We start from the raw sequence: 21343 nt of genomic DNA, 5'->3' as shown, positions 1-21343 counted from the left end.
GTATTTAGATATTGGAAACGCGCCTAAACAGATTTAAAGGCTGCGATTTTACAAGTTTCCAACGACCAATTAATAAGATAAGCCCAACAATTATACTTCATTAGCACGTCTTTCCTGCAATTTACCACTTAAAAATTTAATTTATTCTTGATAAGTGTAATGTTAATACATACAGGAAAACTGCAATTGGTTCAAGTATATTTTATCACATTTCCTTCTAGGATAAGAAAAAATCTTAGTTTACAATCGATTCCTATTCTAACAAAGCCCGTGGCTTATCTCTACATAACCCACGAATATACATGTACTGAGAATGAAATTCCAATAAAGTACATAAACCCCGAAATGAAAACAGAAACACTTAACATTTGACAAAATGACCATAAATTGTCGGAAGATTATCAGACCGAAGAGTTGAACAATGAGGAAATGAGGAAGCGAAAAGCATGAAATGAGCCATAACTGTGGCCCGATGGCTCAATGCGGAAACAATAGAAGAAGACACATTTCAAGATGGCGGACAGTAAACCTAACCTCGGTTGTAAATCTATTTGGCGGTCATTACGTCTGCCTCTTAACATCTAGCAATTAATCTTTTCCCGGGACCAGCCCCTTGGGCACTCGTTATTTTATTTACCGCGCTTTTCATACAACCCCCCAAAATGGAGGCACTTATCCCCGCTTTGTTCTGAAGGAGAAAGTGTCAATTTTTTGCCGTCTTTTGTGAAAGATGATGGTTTAGAGATGATATGTTTTAATACTTGTTTCATCAATTAAGTCACATTTTTTACCAGTTTTTACTTATTTGTTTATTGTTTGTTCTTTTTAACCACAATAGCTTTATCTTACAGCAAACTTATAAATTTAAACGAAAATAAATAAGTAGTTTCATTTCTTTTCAGTAACAGGATCACTTCACCATCGTATAGATTTATAATATTGGTGATGGATGGAATTTAAACCCAAGTCTCTACAGAGTGTCTATGAGTTGATCAAACATCAAACTAAATCTCTGTGACTTGTTAAATTCACGATCTTTGCTACAAATAACACAATACTTTTCAGTGACATGAGATAGAGGTAAACGCACCAGTAGCTGACAGTATAAGAAACTATACGCACTTAATAATCCGTGGTTTTGAATAAATAGGAACTAAAGAGATATTACGGATTTTATGTGATTCTAAATTTAGTGTAGTTTTCAAATTTGTCATACAAAAAGGGTTTTTTAAATATATTTTATAACATTTTTAAACTTAATTCAACCTTTGTACGTGTTCCAGTGGCTGACAGTGAAAAAAGTGCTTGTACCACTAGCTGACAGTCAGTTGTCCCAGTAGCTGACACTGGAACTATACATGTACTAGCTGCTAAACCTAAGGGTTTTATAATTTATAAGACGAATAAAATCTAACTTAATAATTAAATTATAAAATCATGTAAAACGTTATTAAGAAAATTTATTTTACATATTTTAAAATAAAAAATATTTACAAATATATATATATATTTTTATTTATATTAAAAACATATATACATTTTTTTAGATAATTTGGCTTATTAATTAAAAAATTAAAATCATTTTATAAAAATGTGAGATCACATAAATTATAAATAGCATGCAAATTTTGATGGGTAAAACCAATTTAATATTGTGCAAGTAGCAAATATCCCCTGTCAGCTATTGGAACTTGTATGGCTTTTGTGTACCAAAGCCTGACATTGATATAATTTTTAATCCAAAACCCCTAACACCCCAATTTTATCATGAAATTGTCAACAAAGGTATAATTGATAAAAATAATGAGCCTAATCATTAATACTATTTAAGAAATTTAGCGAAATGACTAAAAACCAAACTTACCTTCTTAACAATTTCATTAAGGGAATCGACTAAATGTGATGTGTACTGACAGGGTCGCTTTCAAACCACTACCATTCAGCGAGTATGGGCTAAATTTCACTGATTTTTTTGTAAACAAATCAAGAATAAACATATGTTCTTCTAACAATGCAATCATGTGTAAATATTTTTAAGAGACCACATTATAATGTAAAGAAACTCAAACTGTCAGCTTCTGGAGCACTGTCAGCTACTGGTGCATTTACCTTAGTTAAGCCCGATTTTTCTGTGACTTTTGGGATCTTAAAATGAAAATCTGTTACAGTAATTTTCAGTGACTTCTGTGGCCATCCATAGACAGTCTCTGTTCCAGGACATATCACCAGTAGACTACTAGTGCATAGTGATAGTAGTCCATTTATGTATTACTGTACTTATTACAGTACCGAAATGGTACAGCAGTTCTTTCTTTGTTTTTTTTTTTCAAACATATTTTCAAAAATGAAAGAAAGATGAACTTACTTTAGTCCCCACCCCAGTGGCTCTGGAATTTCCCATGTTAACCTCATGAGTATCTATATTATTAAAAGACTTTGTTGAATTTTTGTGAGCAGCAAATCGACCCCTAAATATATATTTTATAGACACATTGGGTATCAATTTAAAGCTCTTATCCTCTAGATGTGCCTTTTGCAGGTTTGGTTGATATTCTGTGAAAGCCCTTCGTCCTATAGGCTTTTACAATTTCATAGTTTATGCAGAATTCTGTTGTCAATCATCTGAACTTTTTCAAGTTTACATTTTTTATCAAAACAGATGGCCATGATACAATATTGTTTTGTTTACATCCAGTTGGTGATGTTTCAGTGAGTTCAAGGAAAATTTTTTAATGTTATTGTTATTAGTATAAAATGTAAAGAAGAAAATTACTTACATTATGTATTGTATCATGAGAGAATTTTGTTTCTTCGTAGTACGCTTTATTGATGTTTTGGGGAATTCAAGTAAAATATCGTAATGTTAGTTGTATAAAATGTAAAGAAGAAAATTACTTATGTTAGATTTTGTGTTTTCACAATATGTTTCATAAGTATTTGTAATTTTTCTAAAAGATACCTCGAAGAGATTGCGCATGCTATGAAAATAATAGGGCTTGCAAAACAAATAATAGGAATATGATGAAATATAACCGTTTTCATCCGTATCAACCAAATATCAAATATATCACAGATTTTGAAGTCACAAAGTGAGGCAGGTTAATAGTTAATATTTGAAAGGAATTGAAGAGTTTTGGCCGCTGGTTCAACTAGACAAGTTGGTTCTATGATGTTCAATAGCATTAAAAAGTTATTACAAGGTTTACCAACAGGGTGCAGCACTATTATTCATTTTGCATTTATGACAATGGCTAATTTGAACTAGCATCAACAAAAAGCTGTAATATACAATGAGAACTATCAAAGTAGGATTGTTTACAGTTATGTTCAAATTCAAATATATTTATTTGTGATAATACAACATCTTGGCCTCGCCAAGTTTACAAAACTTGTCGGCGAGGTCCAATTGATTCACAAAAATACGACGGCGTAGAAGGGCCATGGAGTAACATTTTTTTTGTTAAATTTTGACTTTTAATCTCAAAGTTTTGACCCAAAATGTTGACTTCTATCTCAAAATTCATTGAATTCTACAACGTCGTATTTATTGCAAGCGCTTTTACAACTGGAGCTCAATTACTGTTTAAATCATCTGGTTTTGAGTGTTAAATTACCACCAAACTCCGTAAGTAGGCCTAATATAACCATAGAGAAGAGATGAATGGATGACTGGAGTCACTACTCTCTGGTTGAACATAAGAGAAAAGCGTGCCATCCAAGATAGCCGCTTGTGCCGTTATGTTGGTGATACTCTCTCGGTTGGTTGTAATTGTAAAAAATAACTACATCTTTGAGATTAAAAGTCAAAATTTTGAGATTAAAAGTAAAAATTTTGAGATTAAAAGTCAGAATTTAGAGATTAAAAGTCAAAATTTTGAGAATAAAAGTAAAAAATTTAAAATTAAAGTCAGAATAAAAAAAAAAAAATGTTACTCCATCGGTGGGGCACACGGAAGATTTCTCAGGTGCCGTTTGACATCATTAACTGCTGACGTCACTAACTGCTGCGTCTGAAGAAACAGACAATTTTATAATTTTTCTATTATTAAATTAAACTGTCATAACCTAACCAAACGTGCTGATAATGAAAAAATCGAATGAAGGTTTACTAATCTAAAAAATAGTTTTTTTCATAAAATAAAATTATAAATGCCTACAATTTAATTTTATCATTTTTTTATTATAAAATTAAACTGTCATAACCTAACCAAACCAATCAAACTTGCTGATATGAAAAAAATTGTTGACAAAAAGTTAGTGCTACCAGCGGGATTCAAACCCGGTTCGAATTATCAGTACGACACGCTATCTACTACACCACCGAGGCCGATGGCTCATAGCCGTATCGTTGCGGTAATGGTGTTCCCTCAAAGTGACATCAGTGAAACGTGTGCCGTTTTGGTTACTCCATGGCCCTTCTACGCCGTCGTACAAAAATTAACAAACAAAATTAAATTTTTTTTTCTTTTGAACAAATATAAATATTTCTAGCGCTACTAATTCCATGGCGGTTTGTGGCAGGCACCTATCTATACATAATAATGGCAGCAGATATGTCAAATTATAAATATAGTTTGAAAAATTGCTTTATCATCTATCTGATTTTATAATCAATGCTTTATTCCGAAATCTTTGTTTTCCTGGTTTTTGTTTTAATTTAATAATTGGCGACAAGCATTCAACAGATATACTTCGATACTTGGTGCATGTTTGGAAATGATGCAACGGAATATCAAGCAACAATAGACTATAGACAATACATATTATTAAAAATAAATTGAATGGACAGAGAGTGTATACATTGCAGAGCATTAAAATGGAATGATGAGCCTGCTTGAACGTGTTGTTCTGGTGGAAAAGTTTCTTTACCTTTAGAGCCGATATAGCTATGAAAGAACTATAGTTGGAGAAGCTGAAGAGTCGTGGCATTTTCAGTTTCAAGATTTTATGTTGTAAGTTATTTTAGTCCGAGATTAAATGCTTTTCATTTAGTTTTTAAATTCTGTGTGATGCAATGAATAATGATAATATCTTATTTTTGTGATCGTTGGCGAAACCACTAGATAATTATTGTAATGATTGTAATACTCTGTTTATTTCTTATGCGGTATAATATTTATGGTTATACGATCACAGGCAAAGCCATGGCACAAGCTAGTTATACACATAAAGAGACATTAGAACACATTAATAACATGATATTTTTGTTCCAAATTAAGGCCCAGCGCACACGGTGTGACTGTTTTACAACAACTGTTGCAAACCAGTTACATCTGGAACCAGTTTGCAACTGAAACAAAACTTCTGTCCGCACACGGTGTGACTGTTTTACAACTACAGTTGTGTCTATTGTGCAATCAGTGGAGTGTCAATTTAGTGCAGTTACGTTGTTTTAAAGCCTTAAGTGCGCTTACTATGTCAGACTAAGACGAAGAAGACGTTATTAGCTATTATCAATACCGAAGACGGCGAAGGGTACTGAGAGAGCATTGGGTTCACCCTTATTTGAGCAAGAATGTTAGTCCTAGGCTGTTTGTAGCAGCTAGAGCTAGTCGGATAGGAAATTATAAACACTAAAAACACTATACGGCTGTCAAAATACCACCAAAATACCACCAAACACCACAAAAACGCCCCGTGGTCTCGTGCAACTGAAGTCTGCAACGCAACTGCAACGTCGGGCCCACGGTTGTATGTGACTGGTTTCAAACTTTTTTTGAAATCGCATACAACCAGTTGCGTTGTGTGCGCCTCCCCACTGCAATACATTGCTGAGGTCTCAAAACAGTTGCAAAAGTTGTAAAACAGTCACACCTTGTGCGCTGGGCCTAATGGTACTATATACCATAACCATCACTTGGTAAAATTATACTATTTTACAACTTTAAAATACCTAATAATTCTGTACTTTTCTTTAAACCATAAATTTAAGAAATAGTTTCTCTGGATTATAACAACTGTAAAAGTTGTTATAGGTTACAATAAGTTGTAACAGTTTGACTTATATGACAAGTTACCATTGAAATCAGCAATTTACACCAGTGCTTTTCATCGACTGCTCAAGTCAACTACGTCCACGTTCATCATAAAACTGGGGATTTGTTTAATCTATGGATGATATATGTCTAGTTTCATCAATAGTCAAAGATATCACTGTACCAAAAGCAATCAATCCATTGTATATTCAGCTACGGTCTACTGATCTTGTCTGGCTCTTCATTATTGGTGGTGAATCTGTTATGCTGCACTCAAACACAGGTCAAACAATTACCGAAAACCGCCATGTGAGCTGAATTTACTGCATTTGAAATTCACACAGTGAGTCACTTTGGTATGAACTGCTGAATTTGGGGTTTGGTTAAAATATTAAATTTAAAGTGTAACAGATTTTTTAACACGTTTACAATATTTAATAACTGAGGCCCATTTTAAAAGTGTAAATAAAAGTATACATATTTTATGTATAAAATATTGGTAAAATTATAGTTGATACTGATAGCATTATGGATAGAACTTAAAATTCCATTCCAATGTTAAAGCTATAGCAACTTAAATAGCACAGAAACTAGCTGAATTGAACCGAGATGAGCTGCAATTAAGAAACCGATTTCTGTCATATACACCTACTTTTTAACCAAACACACCTTAAGGTAAACTTTTTGCTGACTAAAAGAGCTAATTTTGACATTAGGTTACTCTATAACTGGTTCAATCAATTTTTTTGAGGTCCCTTCTGACCGCTTCCCAACTCATACAATGGAAGAAGGTATGTCAGAGTCACCGTACTGATATTCCGGGCTTGTTGAGTTTTCTACATTGTGGATGTAAGCCCTGAAACAGTCGTGTCTGGTGAAGAGCTGGGTGAGATGGGAATTTAGCTCTCCTAGCTTTCACTCAACCCACCTTTGGAAATCCTCGATGAGTTTTACCAATCAAACCCCTCTCTTGTCATCAATCCTGTAGTGCATTCTCGGGTTTCAGTAAGACTCAAAGTACAGTTCCCAACAAAAATTTGCTTCTGCTCAAAAGTAAGGAGATCAACGGGAACCACACCTGCAAGTACAAGGATAGCTAACTCAAACACAGTGCGGTATGCTGAAGCTTTCGGAATAGTGTCTCTCTTCGGAATAGTGGACCACTGCCACCTCCCCTGAGTTGTGCCTTTTGTAGGACCTCTACCTCTGTCCATGACTCACAACCAAGAAAACAAGCCAGAGTGGGCAATGGACATCAGAAAGTGCCACCTGCTGCCAACCTGTCCACTAAAAATTACTATCTACGTCCTCAAGTTTTCCATGACTTTTCCATTTTCTCTGTCGGAAAGGTGATCTGTTTCTAGAATGTGAGCCAAAAAAAATAAGCCTAATAACAGTAAGCCTTCAACTTTTGCATGAGCGTTTCAAGCATGATACCACCCCTTCTTTTACTACTACGGGCGAATAAATCCATCTAACTTACTTAAGATTGCAAAAGTTAAAAATATAACTTACCAAGTCTTCAGGTTTGTTTACTGCCTTTGGTGTCAGCCTTTGTAAATGGTTTGGTAGAGCTTTCTTCCCGGCACCTGAAAAAGGATTTAAGTTTTTCATAGAACATTAGGATCTGAGATGTAAGGATTTGTGTAAGGATAGAATACTTGAATAGGAAATAGTCCTCCAAAGTGAGCACTTTGGAATTCATGTAGGCTGGTATCCTAACAAATATTTGTTGACCATCCTTCAATCAATATTAACTTCTAATATCTAACTGATCATTTAAAAACATACAAAGTATTTAACTTTTAAGTCTTAAGTTGAGTATTACCTTTGGGTGTAGAAGGTAGCTTCCTCTTTGATGGGCTTGCAGAGACAGTAGTATCTGACATGGCAGGAGTACTGTCTCGGTACAAGCTGGCCTCGGCTCTACGCAGCTTCTCTAGCTCTATCTCACGAGACATCAGTTGTCTCACGGCGTAGCTCAGCGTGCGACCCTTAACTCCTTCAAACCGGCTTACCTCCTCTACATTGCTGCAATAAAGAAACGCTTGGGATAAATCACTTTATATTCAACAAAAAACAATATTAACAAAAATGATGAAGTTGAAAAAGCGTAGGGTTTATAATAACCTCAAGTTGATGCAAGCTGACTGTGGGTATAAAACAGGACAATCATTGGGCCAATTCTATGAGTAAACCACTTTCATCATGCCTTCCTTAGTATACCACTTAAAATTGAAAATGTAATGGATAACTTGAAAATAAAATTGGTTATCTTAGCTAGTTTCTCAGACTTGGTGGAGAGAGACAGGTACAATCCTCAACACATCGAGGAAGATATGAGGGGTTTGAATCGCTTTCCCTCACTCAACTAAGTGAAGTGGCACATCTGTTATTTTGACAACTTACGGATCCAAGTTGAAGTGGAAGCTGCCATCAGCAGTTCTCTCCTGAGTGTAGGTCAAGTTGTAGTCAATCATGACACTGATCACATGGCTCATCTCTGCCTTCTCCTTGCTGTTGTACAGAGTCAGGCTCACCTACGGCAAACGTATTTTTGTAAAATGCTTAATTTGCAGGACAAAGCTGTATATTTTTTTCAGCTTGAGAGGAAGTTATTTGTTCTTTTGAACATTTTAATAGTAGATCCTAGCACAAGAGACACTCCTAAGCCCTCCCACTTGCTTCTCTTTGAGAAGATCCTAGCCTTTAAATATAAAAAAATTAAAAAATAAAAATAAAAATAAAAAGGTTGATTTTTATTTGAGCTGCTACATCATGTAAAGTAATATATATAACACCCAATTATTATTTTAGGAATAAATACGCTGCTAATCATGAATTTAGTATCTAGGACTAGTGATGTGGGCCGGGTAAATACCCAGTGGGTAGGTAAATATAAATTGGGTATTTACCCGGGAATTTACCCCAGGCCCGGGTAAATACCCAAAAACTGGGTATTTATAATTTTTATTAAAGTTAGAGAAGATTGAGATGTCTTTTTGCAATTATCACCCTGTAAGGATAGTAAAATGATGATAAAATGTGTTAAACAAAATTTCATATGGTCCCTACTAGCATTTTACTTCTGGGTACAATCGCCATAAATACCCAGGTCTGAGCATAAAGCATAATCAGCATAAATACTTTGGTCGCATGGTTGCACAAGTCCTGCCTACTTATGATTTTTTAATTTCTATGATAGATAGATGAATCTATTTTATTGAAAGTGAAGAAAAATAATTTGCAAAGTAATAATTATTATTTATAAATACATGAAAATTTAACCTAGTAGTGGCCTAGGCGTGTAAATAACTTAAGAAAATAATTAAAATTCAATCTGTAGGATGGCAGGATTTAATAATATTTTTGTTCTAGATCTTTTGTTGGTATTAATGGTATCAAAATAAAAAAAAACTAATTTCATAAACTTGTGATACAAAACATTAAAATCTACAGTAATATAAATCTTTCAAAATTATATTAAGTTAGACCAAAAAACAGGAGATTAATTTTTTAGTAGGTTTATCCAAATATATTATTTTCCAACTAAGCGGTAACACAGAAAAGTTTAATTACTTTTAGTATTCTGCCATTCTGCCTTAAATATTAGGTCTGTCTAGCCTTCCAAGCCATTTATACGATAAAAATTTTTAACTATCATAATTTAATAACAGTAGAAGTAGGTTTAGGTTCACTATTTCTCTGATGAGGTGTTGTCTTAGTAAAAAACGAAACCCCATTCTTTTTTAAAAACTTTATGTTTTATTTAAAAAAAAGTGCTAAATCATTAAATAAAAGGTACTAGCAAAGCATCAAGTTACTGTAAAAGGTGTTATAGACTATCTTAATTTTTCATGTAATGATAACAATAACATATTTAGGGGTGAATATAAATGAATTTCAATCGATTTCATAAATACCCAAAATACCCGGGTATTTATGGATTTTGGGTATTTACCCGGGTAAATACCCAGGGTATTTTACATCACTATCTAGGACAAATCCTACATTTGATAGTCTAAATGCAATTTGCACACTGAAAAAAAAATATTATTTGCAATAACACTTTGATTTGTGCCCTTACCAAAAAGGTTTTTTAATGGCACAATGGAATGGTGGCTTTTCAAACGTATTTGGTAAATGTGTATTTACATTTTTTTCAGCTTGCTGGCCGATTATTACTTATATCGGTAAAGACACAAGATTTTATTTACTAGAATGTAAATCTAAAACCGAGGGGGCCTTTGATTTTTAATCAATCTGAGTTTGAGTGAAGCTTTAGAAAATCTTCAGCAATTGCAGACAATTTGTGCACTTCTTCTTCTTCCCCAGTCATAGACACAACTTCATAGTCTCCCACGGTAACGGCAACATTGGGATTTTTGATCATGAAGTCTTTGCAGACACTTTCGGCAAACGCAATAATATTGTAAGGATAAAAGCTCCCATTGGATCTGACTTGGTGCTTGATCACTCGTGTTTTTAGACTACACTTTTTGCTCAGCTTGAAAACCAAGCCTCTTGTGAACCTATACAAAAATAAATAAGACTCCCAGAGACTAGGGAGGAGAAGTATAAAAAGGCTTCAAGAGACAAGTAAAAGTAAATACTCACAGGCCGAAGCACAGGTACAATGATCTCTAGCAGGAGAGGTAGTGTGTCTTGTATGAGCTGTTCTCTGTATGTGTAGGCTCTCACTGACGCCACCATAGACTTGAGTACCTCATCTACTAGCTGGGTACACTTCTGTAGTCTAACAGACATCTAGACACAAATCCAGAGAGACTTTAAAAGTTAGCTACAGCCCCCGTCTTTTGAGTAAAATATTGAACAAAAAAAAATAAAATAAGAAAGAAAGAGACATGGTAAGGTTTGAATTTTTATCTGATTTATGTCTCCAGATCGCCCAAAAATGCAGGTCTACTATGTCAAAGTTTTCTCAGTTGGCTGTAGCAAGCAATAAAATTCGAAAGCAGCCCTTCCGTTGTTGACTGGCTGGATCTGTTCATATCCAAATAAAAAAGAAGGAAATTGCCAACAAATAATATGCTATAAATTAAGTAAAACAGTAAAGGTGACAATAGGGTCTAAAAATGACAAAAAGTAGATAGATAAATTGAGGAACTAAAATCTATAAGTATAAATAATAAAATAAAATTCAATTTCTTGAACGAATAAAAAAGAGGCTATAAATAAATATACATATTAAAAATCTACCAACGTATTTTGAAACAAAATTAGTTAAGCGCATCATGAAGGAAGTTCAAAATCTGAAGCGCCTTTTGACCCCCGTAAACGAGAAGTTTCCCATTAGCCGGTAAGGAGCGAGAACCTTTCTTATAAAGGTAAATTAACATAACTCCCGTGAATAGCAACGCAGTCAGCTCGCTAATGACAGCTAAAATATTCACAGCCTGTGATGTGATGAGACAAACAACAAACTGTGTCAATTAATATTTCATCACACCAATTAACGTTGACAAAACTTCTTTGTATTGCCTTTATTACACGGATATTTCCATTACCTAGGTAAGTACCTAGGTAACATTAGCCACACCATGATTAGCTATGTTAGTGATACTGATCTTTGTTTCTTACTAATAAATCAGTGACCTTCTGCAAAAACAACTTTTTCTAACATGTATGGTTTTTAACAACAAATAAAATCGACTATTCTCCGACAATGTGTTTTAAGGCCTGAATAAATGTGTGTAAGTGACTTCCCTAACCTTTGTAACCCCCTATTCATATCACTCTCTTTTCCATGGTCTCTGTGACCTTCAATTACTTGCTTGACTCAAGTGATCAATATTAATGTGTGCCCTACAGTAGATTGATTTTTTAATTGATCCATCTTTTAACATACCATTGTCGCTCGGATTAACCACCTTTACTCGAACAAACGTCAGAGGACGGTTTATTTGCCATAGATTTTAAAACTGGTTGTTTTATTTGACCATTTATAGGAATCTATACTGCGCGCCAAAGCTGGTGGCGGCTGAGGGATTAGGACGGCCTGGTCGGTGAGCCTACCCCCAATTAGACCGAGCTCGACCGCTTCGGGCCTTGGTAATTATAACCCCTACTGGGTTATAAGTGCAATCGATACAGCTTATTTAATTAGTCAAATATTATAAAAGTAACTGCATATTTGTAGTCTACAAAGAATTACAAGAAAATTAAGTCCAAACACGATGTAACTGCGACATTGTAAAGTATTTGGTTTATTCACGTAGTTGAGCAATTATTCTTTCTACGGTCCATTTTGACACTTTAGTCGCATCAGCCACTCGTTCTAAAACTTTTTTAACATCTTTCAGAGGTCCCAAATTATTTCTTTCTTCATAAAAATATTCAATAACAGCTCCAACAATTGAACGTGCCTGCGTATGGAGTACCTCTGAACACATTATTAACACTTATACGACAAAAAAATATAAACCTAAAACTTCCTCATCACAGTTATATATTATTTCACAGTTTAACAGCACAAACTTTAACACCACGAAGCACCGAACTATGAACACGAACTGATCAGGACATAAACTGTTTAGGGACTGACTGAAAACAAGTCATAGTTAACCTTTGGACCGGGGGAAGGTATTGGAAACAAACAACAAGGAATGTGAGTCATGCCACCCAGTGAGTCATCTGATTTCAGGTTGTCTATATAGGGTAGAAGTGTGTCTTATAAAAATACAAAAAAATCCTAAATAATTATATTTCTTTATAAAAGCGAATCGCAACTCAAACCGAACTGGTAGTGCAAATTGTCAGAACACAATAATAACCTAGTAAAAAGTCTACAAGGCTTTTTTTAGAAGTATGAAAAGTGAAAACTTGAAATATGTTATCTGTTAAACCAAATACTTTACAATGTCGCAGTTACATCGTGTTTAGACTTAATTTTCTTGTAATTCTTTGTAGACTACACATTTGCAGTTACTTTTATAATATTTGACTGATTAAATCAGCCGCCACCAGCTTTGGCGCGGAGTATAGAGACTATCGTTCCCTTCCTTGTCATAGTAATAATATGGCATCTTGTCTATGCAGGACTAATTTGGTTGTGAACCTAACTTTTTTCAATTTAGTTTTAGTGTGTTGCGTGTTTTGTTTTGTACATAATTAATTGGGTTAGTGATTTTATTGCAAATATGTGTGTGGTAAAAATTTAACTTTGTGTATGGTTTTTTTCTCACAAATTATACCCATTTCAAACTGTCTTTTTCGACACAGCATATTGGTACAATCATGTCACCAACACAATAATTTTGCATCGTTCATTGTTACTTAAGTGTAAGTCTATGTTTTATAAGAAAACATTACAAAACTAAGCATTGATATGCACAGACATAGACTAACCAACATAAGTAGACTTCTCATCCCATTGTACATTTGAAGCTCGTTTTTCATGTCTAGTTTTTGTCCGGTGACACTTAATGCTACTGTTGACAAAATTTTGTTTCTATTATTTTAGGGTTAGTTTGATGATTTTGGGTTTACTGTTTGGTTTTTTTAACTAGGAGACGAGTTATTGTTTATGATTAGATAATTTTATTTGGTTAAACGAGGTTTTAAATAACTCAAATAACAAGAAACAAATTGTAAACAAAACACGACCTCTACAGAGCACCAGACAGAACTAACAATAAAATTGGCTTCAGTTGTTCCATAAGAATGAGAAATCTACCAAGGGAGTATGCTTTATCTATGGTACAGCTGAGTGTTTTATCTGTAAGATATGGATATCTCAGTAGGTAACACATTTATTTCTACATGTTTGCATGGTTCCCCTTTAAGCCAACTGTTCAGTATTCATTAAATATAGGCCAGCTGGCAGAGAAAGAGAGAGTCAATTGCACAATCCTCATATGGCCAACAAAAGGCAACAATACAATTTATAAAATAAACATTACCATGTGCATATCGTCTTGTAACATCATTTGTTTGATATAGTTTTTATTCTCTCCTCTTATTCACACACTTTTAACATTCTCTATTCTTATTGTTTAAGTCAATTCAACTCTTTAAATTTATAACTAAATTTATTGTGTGCAATATAGTGTGTCAGAAAATTTAACTAGCTCAAAACAGTTACAGTTAGGCCTAAATAAAAAACATCTCGTGAAAACCATAACGCAATTCAAGACCTCCAAGAACTTCATTGTTGTCAATAACTAATCTGTGTCAAAATTAAATAAAAGTCCGTGTAATTTGGAACCCAAAACTAAATTGAAGATTCGCTAAAAAGTAAAATACAATCCACTTATTTAAAACGCCTTCATAGGCAACACCAACTTTTACAGTTATCTGACCTAGGCATTAGGCAACTTCCAGTGAAGGGCAGTGTACAGTGTGTTTATTTCTACTTGATGTTGTATATTTCTCTAAATACTTTTTAAATACTTTTCTTTGAAATGGCGACCATACAAAGTAGGTATTTTAAGCCAAGTATGAATGGAGATGAGTGTAGGATGAGTGGCGCGATCTTGTAGTCTTGCTAGTCTTGTTAGTGACTAAGGCCGACATATTCCTTAGACACAGCTGTTAATTAATAGCCCATACAGCTAATGGCGACTAAGGGACCTACAGTTTATAGTGGAATCTGAACCACTTTTTTTCCTTGGTACATACGAATTGGTCTAATTATCAGGATAGTACTGCGGATAGCGTAGTACACACCCGTGCGGACGTTAATCCACACCAGGGAGTATCGCATCCACAGTGCATGCCTATAAATATCCAATCTCACCTCGTAACCAGTGCTGGGATAGGCGAGCTTGGGCCAGGTGAGACTAGCAAACAGCAAGTGCCAGATGACAAACGGATACGCCAGATATGGGTACAATACGTAGTTCTGCGTGGTGTGGATCTTGGTGGACATCAAGTCAAACGTGCAGAACCAACTTAATCCACTGGATATCTGGACAAGAGTTAAAAAAACGTTCAACTATCGTACTACATTGAAAACCCTTCAATATGACATGCATAATTTAGTTATAACTTAAACCTAGGATGGCTAATCGACAAAAATGTTGATTTCATAATGTGTTGCTGGAGTGGCGGCGACAAAATTTGTCGATTAGGGTAACTTTTTTTCCGTTGCATGTTACGCACAGTTATAGTTGTTAAAATTGACATAACTCTTATACCAATGGAAAGATGAGATTCTGAAGTTTCATTTTATTATAAGAATGAACCTTATAACATAAGTATATTGATCTTATAATGAGTTACATTTTAATGAAAAAAAACGCGCTAACTTGCGAACGCCATGTTTCGTTGCTCAATCGTAAAAGATGTAATTTAAAAAAATCATAGCAGACGTAATTTTTATTTCTAACAAAAACAAGTGGTACCACTGCAACAAGCGTAAAGAAAACTTCCATTCTATAACACATTATGACACCGGCTCACTCCTTGCTTTACTTAATGTGTTCCACGAACAGACCTTTGTGGCTCATGTCGACGGGAAAATTCAAGGTAAAGAAGTCGCCAACCTCTTAAAAATAGAAAAAATCCACCTGTCCTGCAGACATTTAGATGAACCAGTTTCAAGCGGATTCGTCCTTAGGTGAATTTTCTCTTTAAAGCTTAACTGTAAATGTAATTCCAACCATTTACTTCAAGCCATAATACAATGTTCTATATTTCTCGGTTTAGATTTAGGATAAGCATTGGATACACATTTTTGTGGTTTATCTTAATAGGTAGCTCTTGCAAATACCTAATTGCAAATAGATTTCAATAAATCATTAAACATTTGATAATTATCAAAATAATATTAACTATGATTAAACCAATATTCTAAAATTCTTTTATAGGCTTACCACTTGTTATTACAATAAAAAACATGTTTTAACTATTTCCTCCAGTGACTACATTTTAAGATTGTCTTAAACTTTGACTTTGATACAGGATTGAAGTCATCATTATTGTCCTTACAACTGATATATTGAAATTTCACAGTTTAAACGTAAAAACCCTGGAGCCATGATAAAACTAAGTAAAAGTACGACAAAAAATATTTCTAATGTGATTTAATAAAGAAATGGGAAAAGACTGAAAAGAGTAATGAGTTTGAATCACTCACCGAAACCATAGTTGAGTCTTTTGACTTCATGTTGAGGTAGTTTTCAAACACTCCCTGAGCTAGACGATCGTAATCCCCACAACCCTGAACTGTCTTCAACACTGAACGTATCCTGAAAACGTATAACAGTTTTAAACCTATAATAACTCAACAAAGTTGGCTCAACACTAAATAGGGAATACAAAACTTGAATATGTATAATGAAAAATATTCAAAAAATCTATAATGGCTGTTTGGGTTTATCTACCTTTATGGCTTGTGGCTTGTTTGAATTTTTTTGAAAGAAACACTTCAAACCCTGGTCTTGTTACTATCTTATGTCGACCTTAGATTACATTATGAACAAATGGCATCTGAGTCCAGGATCTTCTAGCTTGAAATCAGGCCAGTGGCGTAGAGATTTTAAGACAAGCACTATAACCATTAGCCTAACTAAAACTACGAAGGATAGATCAATCAGTTTTTATTGGTGGAATGTTTAAAGTAAATTAACTTATTGTCTGAGGTGTAACAAAATCTGAACCATTTAACGAAGTATCCACAGAGTTTATACAGTTTCAGACCTTTCAGAGAGGGTGGACGTTGATGTCTTGGTATTGCAAGAATCCAAGTCCAGCGCTGCTTTGGCTGCATCTCGGGACACCGTCTCCACAAAAGTCTTTCTATTAAAAATTACAAAGCACTTTTTACAACTAAATAAGTAATTAAATCAGATTGCAATCAAGGTCAAATATAACGGAAGGATTTGTCTGGTTGAAAATTATGCATTGCATTAGTTACTGTAGGTATATTCAACTTGAAATGAGTTTAAAACCAGTGTGGTTACATAGGTCTTAGAAGTAAAATATATGGTTCACTAATTTGAAAGGACAATATGACTTGAAATATGTTTTTTCTCAAAATAATCTTACACTCCTACTACAGTTCTTACTAGAACATCTTTCTTATTAAAAACAAATACCTAAAAACTTTTACAAAATGTGTAATGTCATCATTCACTCAATTACCTCTTTGGTTTAGGTATCTGAAATATTTCCTGCCACACAGTAAACAGTCCTTTCTGCATATCTTTTTCTCCAATAGTAGCAGCATGGATCTGTGATAACCTCACGGTTGCTTCTTGACCATTGGTCGCCTGCAACAGAATTAAGAAGATAATTGTAAATACTGTAGAACTCCAACTATCCGAATCGCCGATCATCAGAATCACAGAAATATTTCATTTAAAAACCTAAAACCACAGTAATATGAGTTGTTGTAACGGGGCAGAAGCCTATTGCCCTTTTTTCGTTGTTTCCCGCAGCCACGAAAACATACCTAGTCATTGTTTACGGCAAAATCTGGCACACCTTCTGCAGTCTTGCAGAAGTCATCATCGTCTCCCACAGTCACGGAAACATCATTATCGTCTTTTGTAATCGTGCCAAAATGTAAAATATACCCCACAGCCATGTAGCCTTGATCATTGTTCACCTCGGCCATAGAAACATCATCATCGTTTCCCTTCCAGAAATCTTGAAGAATATCTCCCGCAGTCATGTGGACAAGATCAACGTCTCCTGCCTTCACGTAAAATCATTCTCTGCAATTGCAGCAAAAGTGTGAATTTTTCATTAGCAAAATTTTTCAATTCAATCGTGTTGATACACGTTCTGGGATGCATAAAATATTATTATTTGTTAAATATTCCAAATTTTTGTATAATTATAAGTCCAACTATCTGAATTTTTGATCATCCGAACATACTATGGTCCCGATTGATTAGGATAGTTGGAGTTATGCACCATCTGGTATTTGTGGTAGTGCACAGTTTTAAATCTGTTTTTGCGTTGAGCATTACGCTTATCCTGGGTTTGATCGATCACCAACAGCAGAAAATACTCTTTACTTGATTAATAATAGTCATGTATACACAGTGGCGTAGCCAGGAGTTTGATTTGGGGGGGGGGGGGCCGAACCGAAGGGCCTAGAAGGTAATACCCCGCAGAGGGCAGGAGGAAAAATGTTTGTATCTTAAGGTGCTAAATTGCAGTTTATAACACTCTGGAGGCTCTAAAGCAGAGAATAGTCTGGTAGTATTACCACTAAAAGTTACCATTTACTATTCTGAAATCTTTAAACAAGTTGCCCAAACTACTATTAATCTGCCTGTCGTAATTTTAATAAAATAAATCAAGCTAACAAAACTACACTCAACTTGTAGATTAATAATATGGCGCTTACAAGCCAATATTGCCCGTGACCAACTCAAAAGAAAAAAAAATTCGGAGGGTGGCTCAGCCCCCTTGGTCAACAATACAAATGGATGTGGAGAACACAAGGATCAGCCCACTGGAAACGAACACGGTATGAGATTCGTAAAGAAAATGTTTTAAAGATATTGTGCAATATTTTTTACACACGCAGAATTTGTAAAACATGGAAAGGGTGATTTTTGGCTCATTTTCAAATATCTCAAGTTAGATTCGCATGGGTGTAGGAATAAGTACGGTTTTTGTCAGGCGCAACCTGTCCGAACAATACAACTGATGGTGGGTTAAATATTTTGATTTAAATCATAAAATCACATTTGAGCATTGTAACTAACTCCTACTATGTAAGTAGAACTTAGAGACTAACCTGTGTCTTGAGACACTGCAGTAGTCCCAGGCAGGCTCTGATATCATTGTTGGTCTTCTCACTCAGTGCCATCATGGCGCCAAGATCCGTCTTCAGATGCTGCTGCCGTGTGATCTCACACAATCTCTGAGCCAGCCTAGTGAACAACAGCATAGAAGGAATTAAATAGACTGACAAAGGAAGGTTTTGCGATGTGCCGCTAGACCGTGCTTCGTCGATTCGCTGGCGTCTTCGACTCAACCCCTCCAGATCACTGGTATAGTAATAAATAATGGTTTAAATAAATGACTGGGACGGGTGGCGTCGTCCTGTAATCCAGCTACTAGGAGGTAACGAATTGTGGATATTTATAGGAGGCATGCACTGTGGATGCGATACTTACTGGTGTGGATTAACGTCCGCACGAGTGAGTACTACAACTATCCACAGTACTATCCTGATAATTAGACCAATTTGTATATATCTACCAAGGAAAAATGTGGTTCGGCTTCCACTATAAACTGTAGGTCCCTTAGTTGCCATTATCTGTATGGGCTATTAATTAACAGCTGTGTCTAAGGAATGTCGGCCTTAGTCACTAACAAGACTACAAGATCGCGCCACTCATCCTACACTCATCTTCATTCATACTTGGCTTAAAATACCTACTATGTATGGTCGCCATTTCATTGAACAGTAGTATTAACAGAACAGTATTTACTGTCAAAGGTATTTAAACCATTATTTATTACTACTAACGTAAAAGATCCACTTTTTTCCCCATTTTTTTAATATGGGAAAGTATTTAAAGACTTATAAAATCCCGTCATTTTAACGGAAAAGGCCAATTTTTTTTTAAATAACCATAAGTTTTTTAAACACGGAAGAACAGCAACATACGATGTCCATTCACTGCTATAATCAAATACCCCGCCACAGCACATTGTTATAGGTTTATAATAACCATAGAACATATACAAACACTGGGAGTTTCAGTATTCTTCAGTCGCTAGGTATTTTCTCCATTCCATTTAAATCAGAACTAATTCTAGAAGTTAATTGACAGTTTATCATAACTATTTTGAAATGTCAACAAAATCTACCTTACTAAGTAACACTAATTGCAGTTAATACCAACTAATCCAAAATTAATTTCTGAGGGATTTTTGTTACACTATAAAAGCCTTTGAGTTCAGGCAAGTTCTGTAGAATTTGGGGACCATCGACGGATGCAACAGCCCATAATCTGGGAAATCCAGCTAGGTTGGATGGTTAGCGTAGGAGAAATCAGTAGTATACTTCACATCAGCACACTGTGTCCACTCAATCCAACTATGGTCATTTAATGTGACTGCAGCTTTAACATGGGAATAGAATGACTTTCTATCAATAGTCAAAGGTATATAATAATACTAACCACTCACCAAACTTCACTCTTATCCTCACCTTGCAGTGGAGGTGGGGGGAAAGTGCACCACAAACGCAGCTTGTCGCAGAGGCCGCAGCGCAGGAACATACACGTCGTTGCAGATGCAGATGATTGGTCGCTTCAAAATGTTAGTTTTATCTCCTCCAGCTGCTTTCTTAGCCTTCGCTCCCTTTCCGCGCAACGATCCCTTCCCCAGAGCAAACTTGAGAAGTACATCAATGCTCGTCTGCATGGTAAAAGAATTTCTAGTCAGTAACAAATAACATGGTAGACTCGTTAGTCTACAGTCCAAGATGTTATATTACTCATCAAGTAATACCTCACACTTCATGTTGTGGTGCCTAACCTTGTTTGTTAAGGCATCGAAACTTACCGTCAAAATTTGTGCAGTGGTCTTTAAACATAATGAAGTATCGTTATGGTATAAATCAAAAGGCAAACAAGTTGTGACTCAGTGGTGCAGGCAGCCAGTCTTGAACCAGCAAATCATGGCTACCAATTAGCTACTGTGCTGGGCAAAATCTACATAAAATTATAACCTTTACTATTTTGTAGCTTAGTGCATTTCATTCGTACATGTTTGTTGTGTTTGTGCCATTTTATGTGTTGTAAGGAAATTAAAAATAAGGCGAAGTTGGGGCTAGCAAATTATGGCTGTTGTTTAGGCCAATGAGTTAATGAGTCAGAGCTCATAAATGAGACTAGTAGTATACATGTAGTGGACATTAAAGTGGGACAAACTTTGTAAGTTATCAACATAGAGATGGTAGTGAGTTCAATATGTGATCAGTGATATCATTGATGTTTATTGGGAAAAGTATTGGGCCAAGAACAGATTCCTGAGGAGCACCCCTATTAATCCTTTGCCAATCCAATGGTGAGTACCACTTACCGAGGGTGCGCCGTCTATCTCGTCCAACACCAGACAGTTGGGTCTCCGCTCAGCTCCCATCACAGCTCTCATCTGAGTGGCAGCCTCTAGTTGTGTGCGGAACACCTCCGGACTACGGTCATCACTTGCGTTCACCTCCACCACGTTGTAACCTGCAAAGCACCGACACCACTGTTAACATCTAAGCACAGTACAGTCGGCATTTGCAAGCAAAGAATTTTATGATTCGGTGGCTAAGTAGGTAGCGCAACGAGCTACAATTCCATGGCATGCAATTTCAAAAGGTCGAGTTCTTTTCCCTTGTAAGATACACTTCCAAAATGCTGTAATGATTGCTATACAACACAGGA

The 21343-nt window shown here is 35.3% G+C and overlaps 1 protein-coding gene across 1 annotated transcript in view; it reads right to left on the bottom strand.

The window, feature by feature from the left end:
• LOC128990460 (chromosome transmission fidelity protein 18 homolog) overlaps nucleotides 1–21343 on the bottom strand; it is a 58506-nt gene that overhangs the window by 19586 nt on the left and 17577 nt on the right. The window contains exons 11-21 of the mRNA XM_054412830.1: nucleotides 20994–21145; nucleotides 20119–20327; nucleotides 18694–18829; nucleotides 17082–17209; nucleotides 16638–16736; nucleotides 16075–16186; nucleotides 14734–14904; nucleotides 10593–10742; nucleotides 8385–8515; nucleotides 7804–8006; nucleotides 7491–7564 (exon numbers count right to left, since the gene is read on the bottom strand). Coding sequence (XP_054268805.1) covers nucleotides 7491–7564; nucleotides 7804–8006; nucleotides 8385–8515; nucleotides 10593–10742; nucleotides 14734–14904; nucleotides 16075–16186; nucleotides 16638–16736; nucleotides 17082–17209; nucleotides 18694–18829; nucleotides 20119–20327; nucleotides 20994–21145 — 1565 coding nt within the window. The remainder of the gene's footprint in view (nucleotides 1–7490; nucleotides 7565–7803; nucleotides 8007–8384; nucleotides 8516–10592; nucleotides 10743–14733; nucleotides 14905–16074; nucleotides 16187–16637; nucleotides 16737–17081; nucleotides 17210–18693; nucleotides 18830–20118; nucleotides 20328–20993; nucleotides 21146–21343) is intronic.

This window comes from Macrosteles quadrilineatus, unplaced genomic scaffold (genome assembly GCF_028750875.1).
Source record: "Macrosteles quadrilineatus isolate MER2022 unplaced genomic scaffold, UCM_ALF_1.0 Scaffold_3__2_contigs__length_128488019, whole genome shotgun sequence".
NCBI lineage: Eukaryota > Metazoa > Arthropoda > Insecta > Hemiptera > Cicadellidae > Macrosteles > Macrosteles quadrilineatus.
The sequence above is the reverse complement of the archived record's forward strand: the minus strand, read 5'-3'. Positions and strand labels throughout refer to the sequence as shown.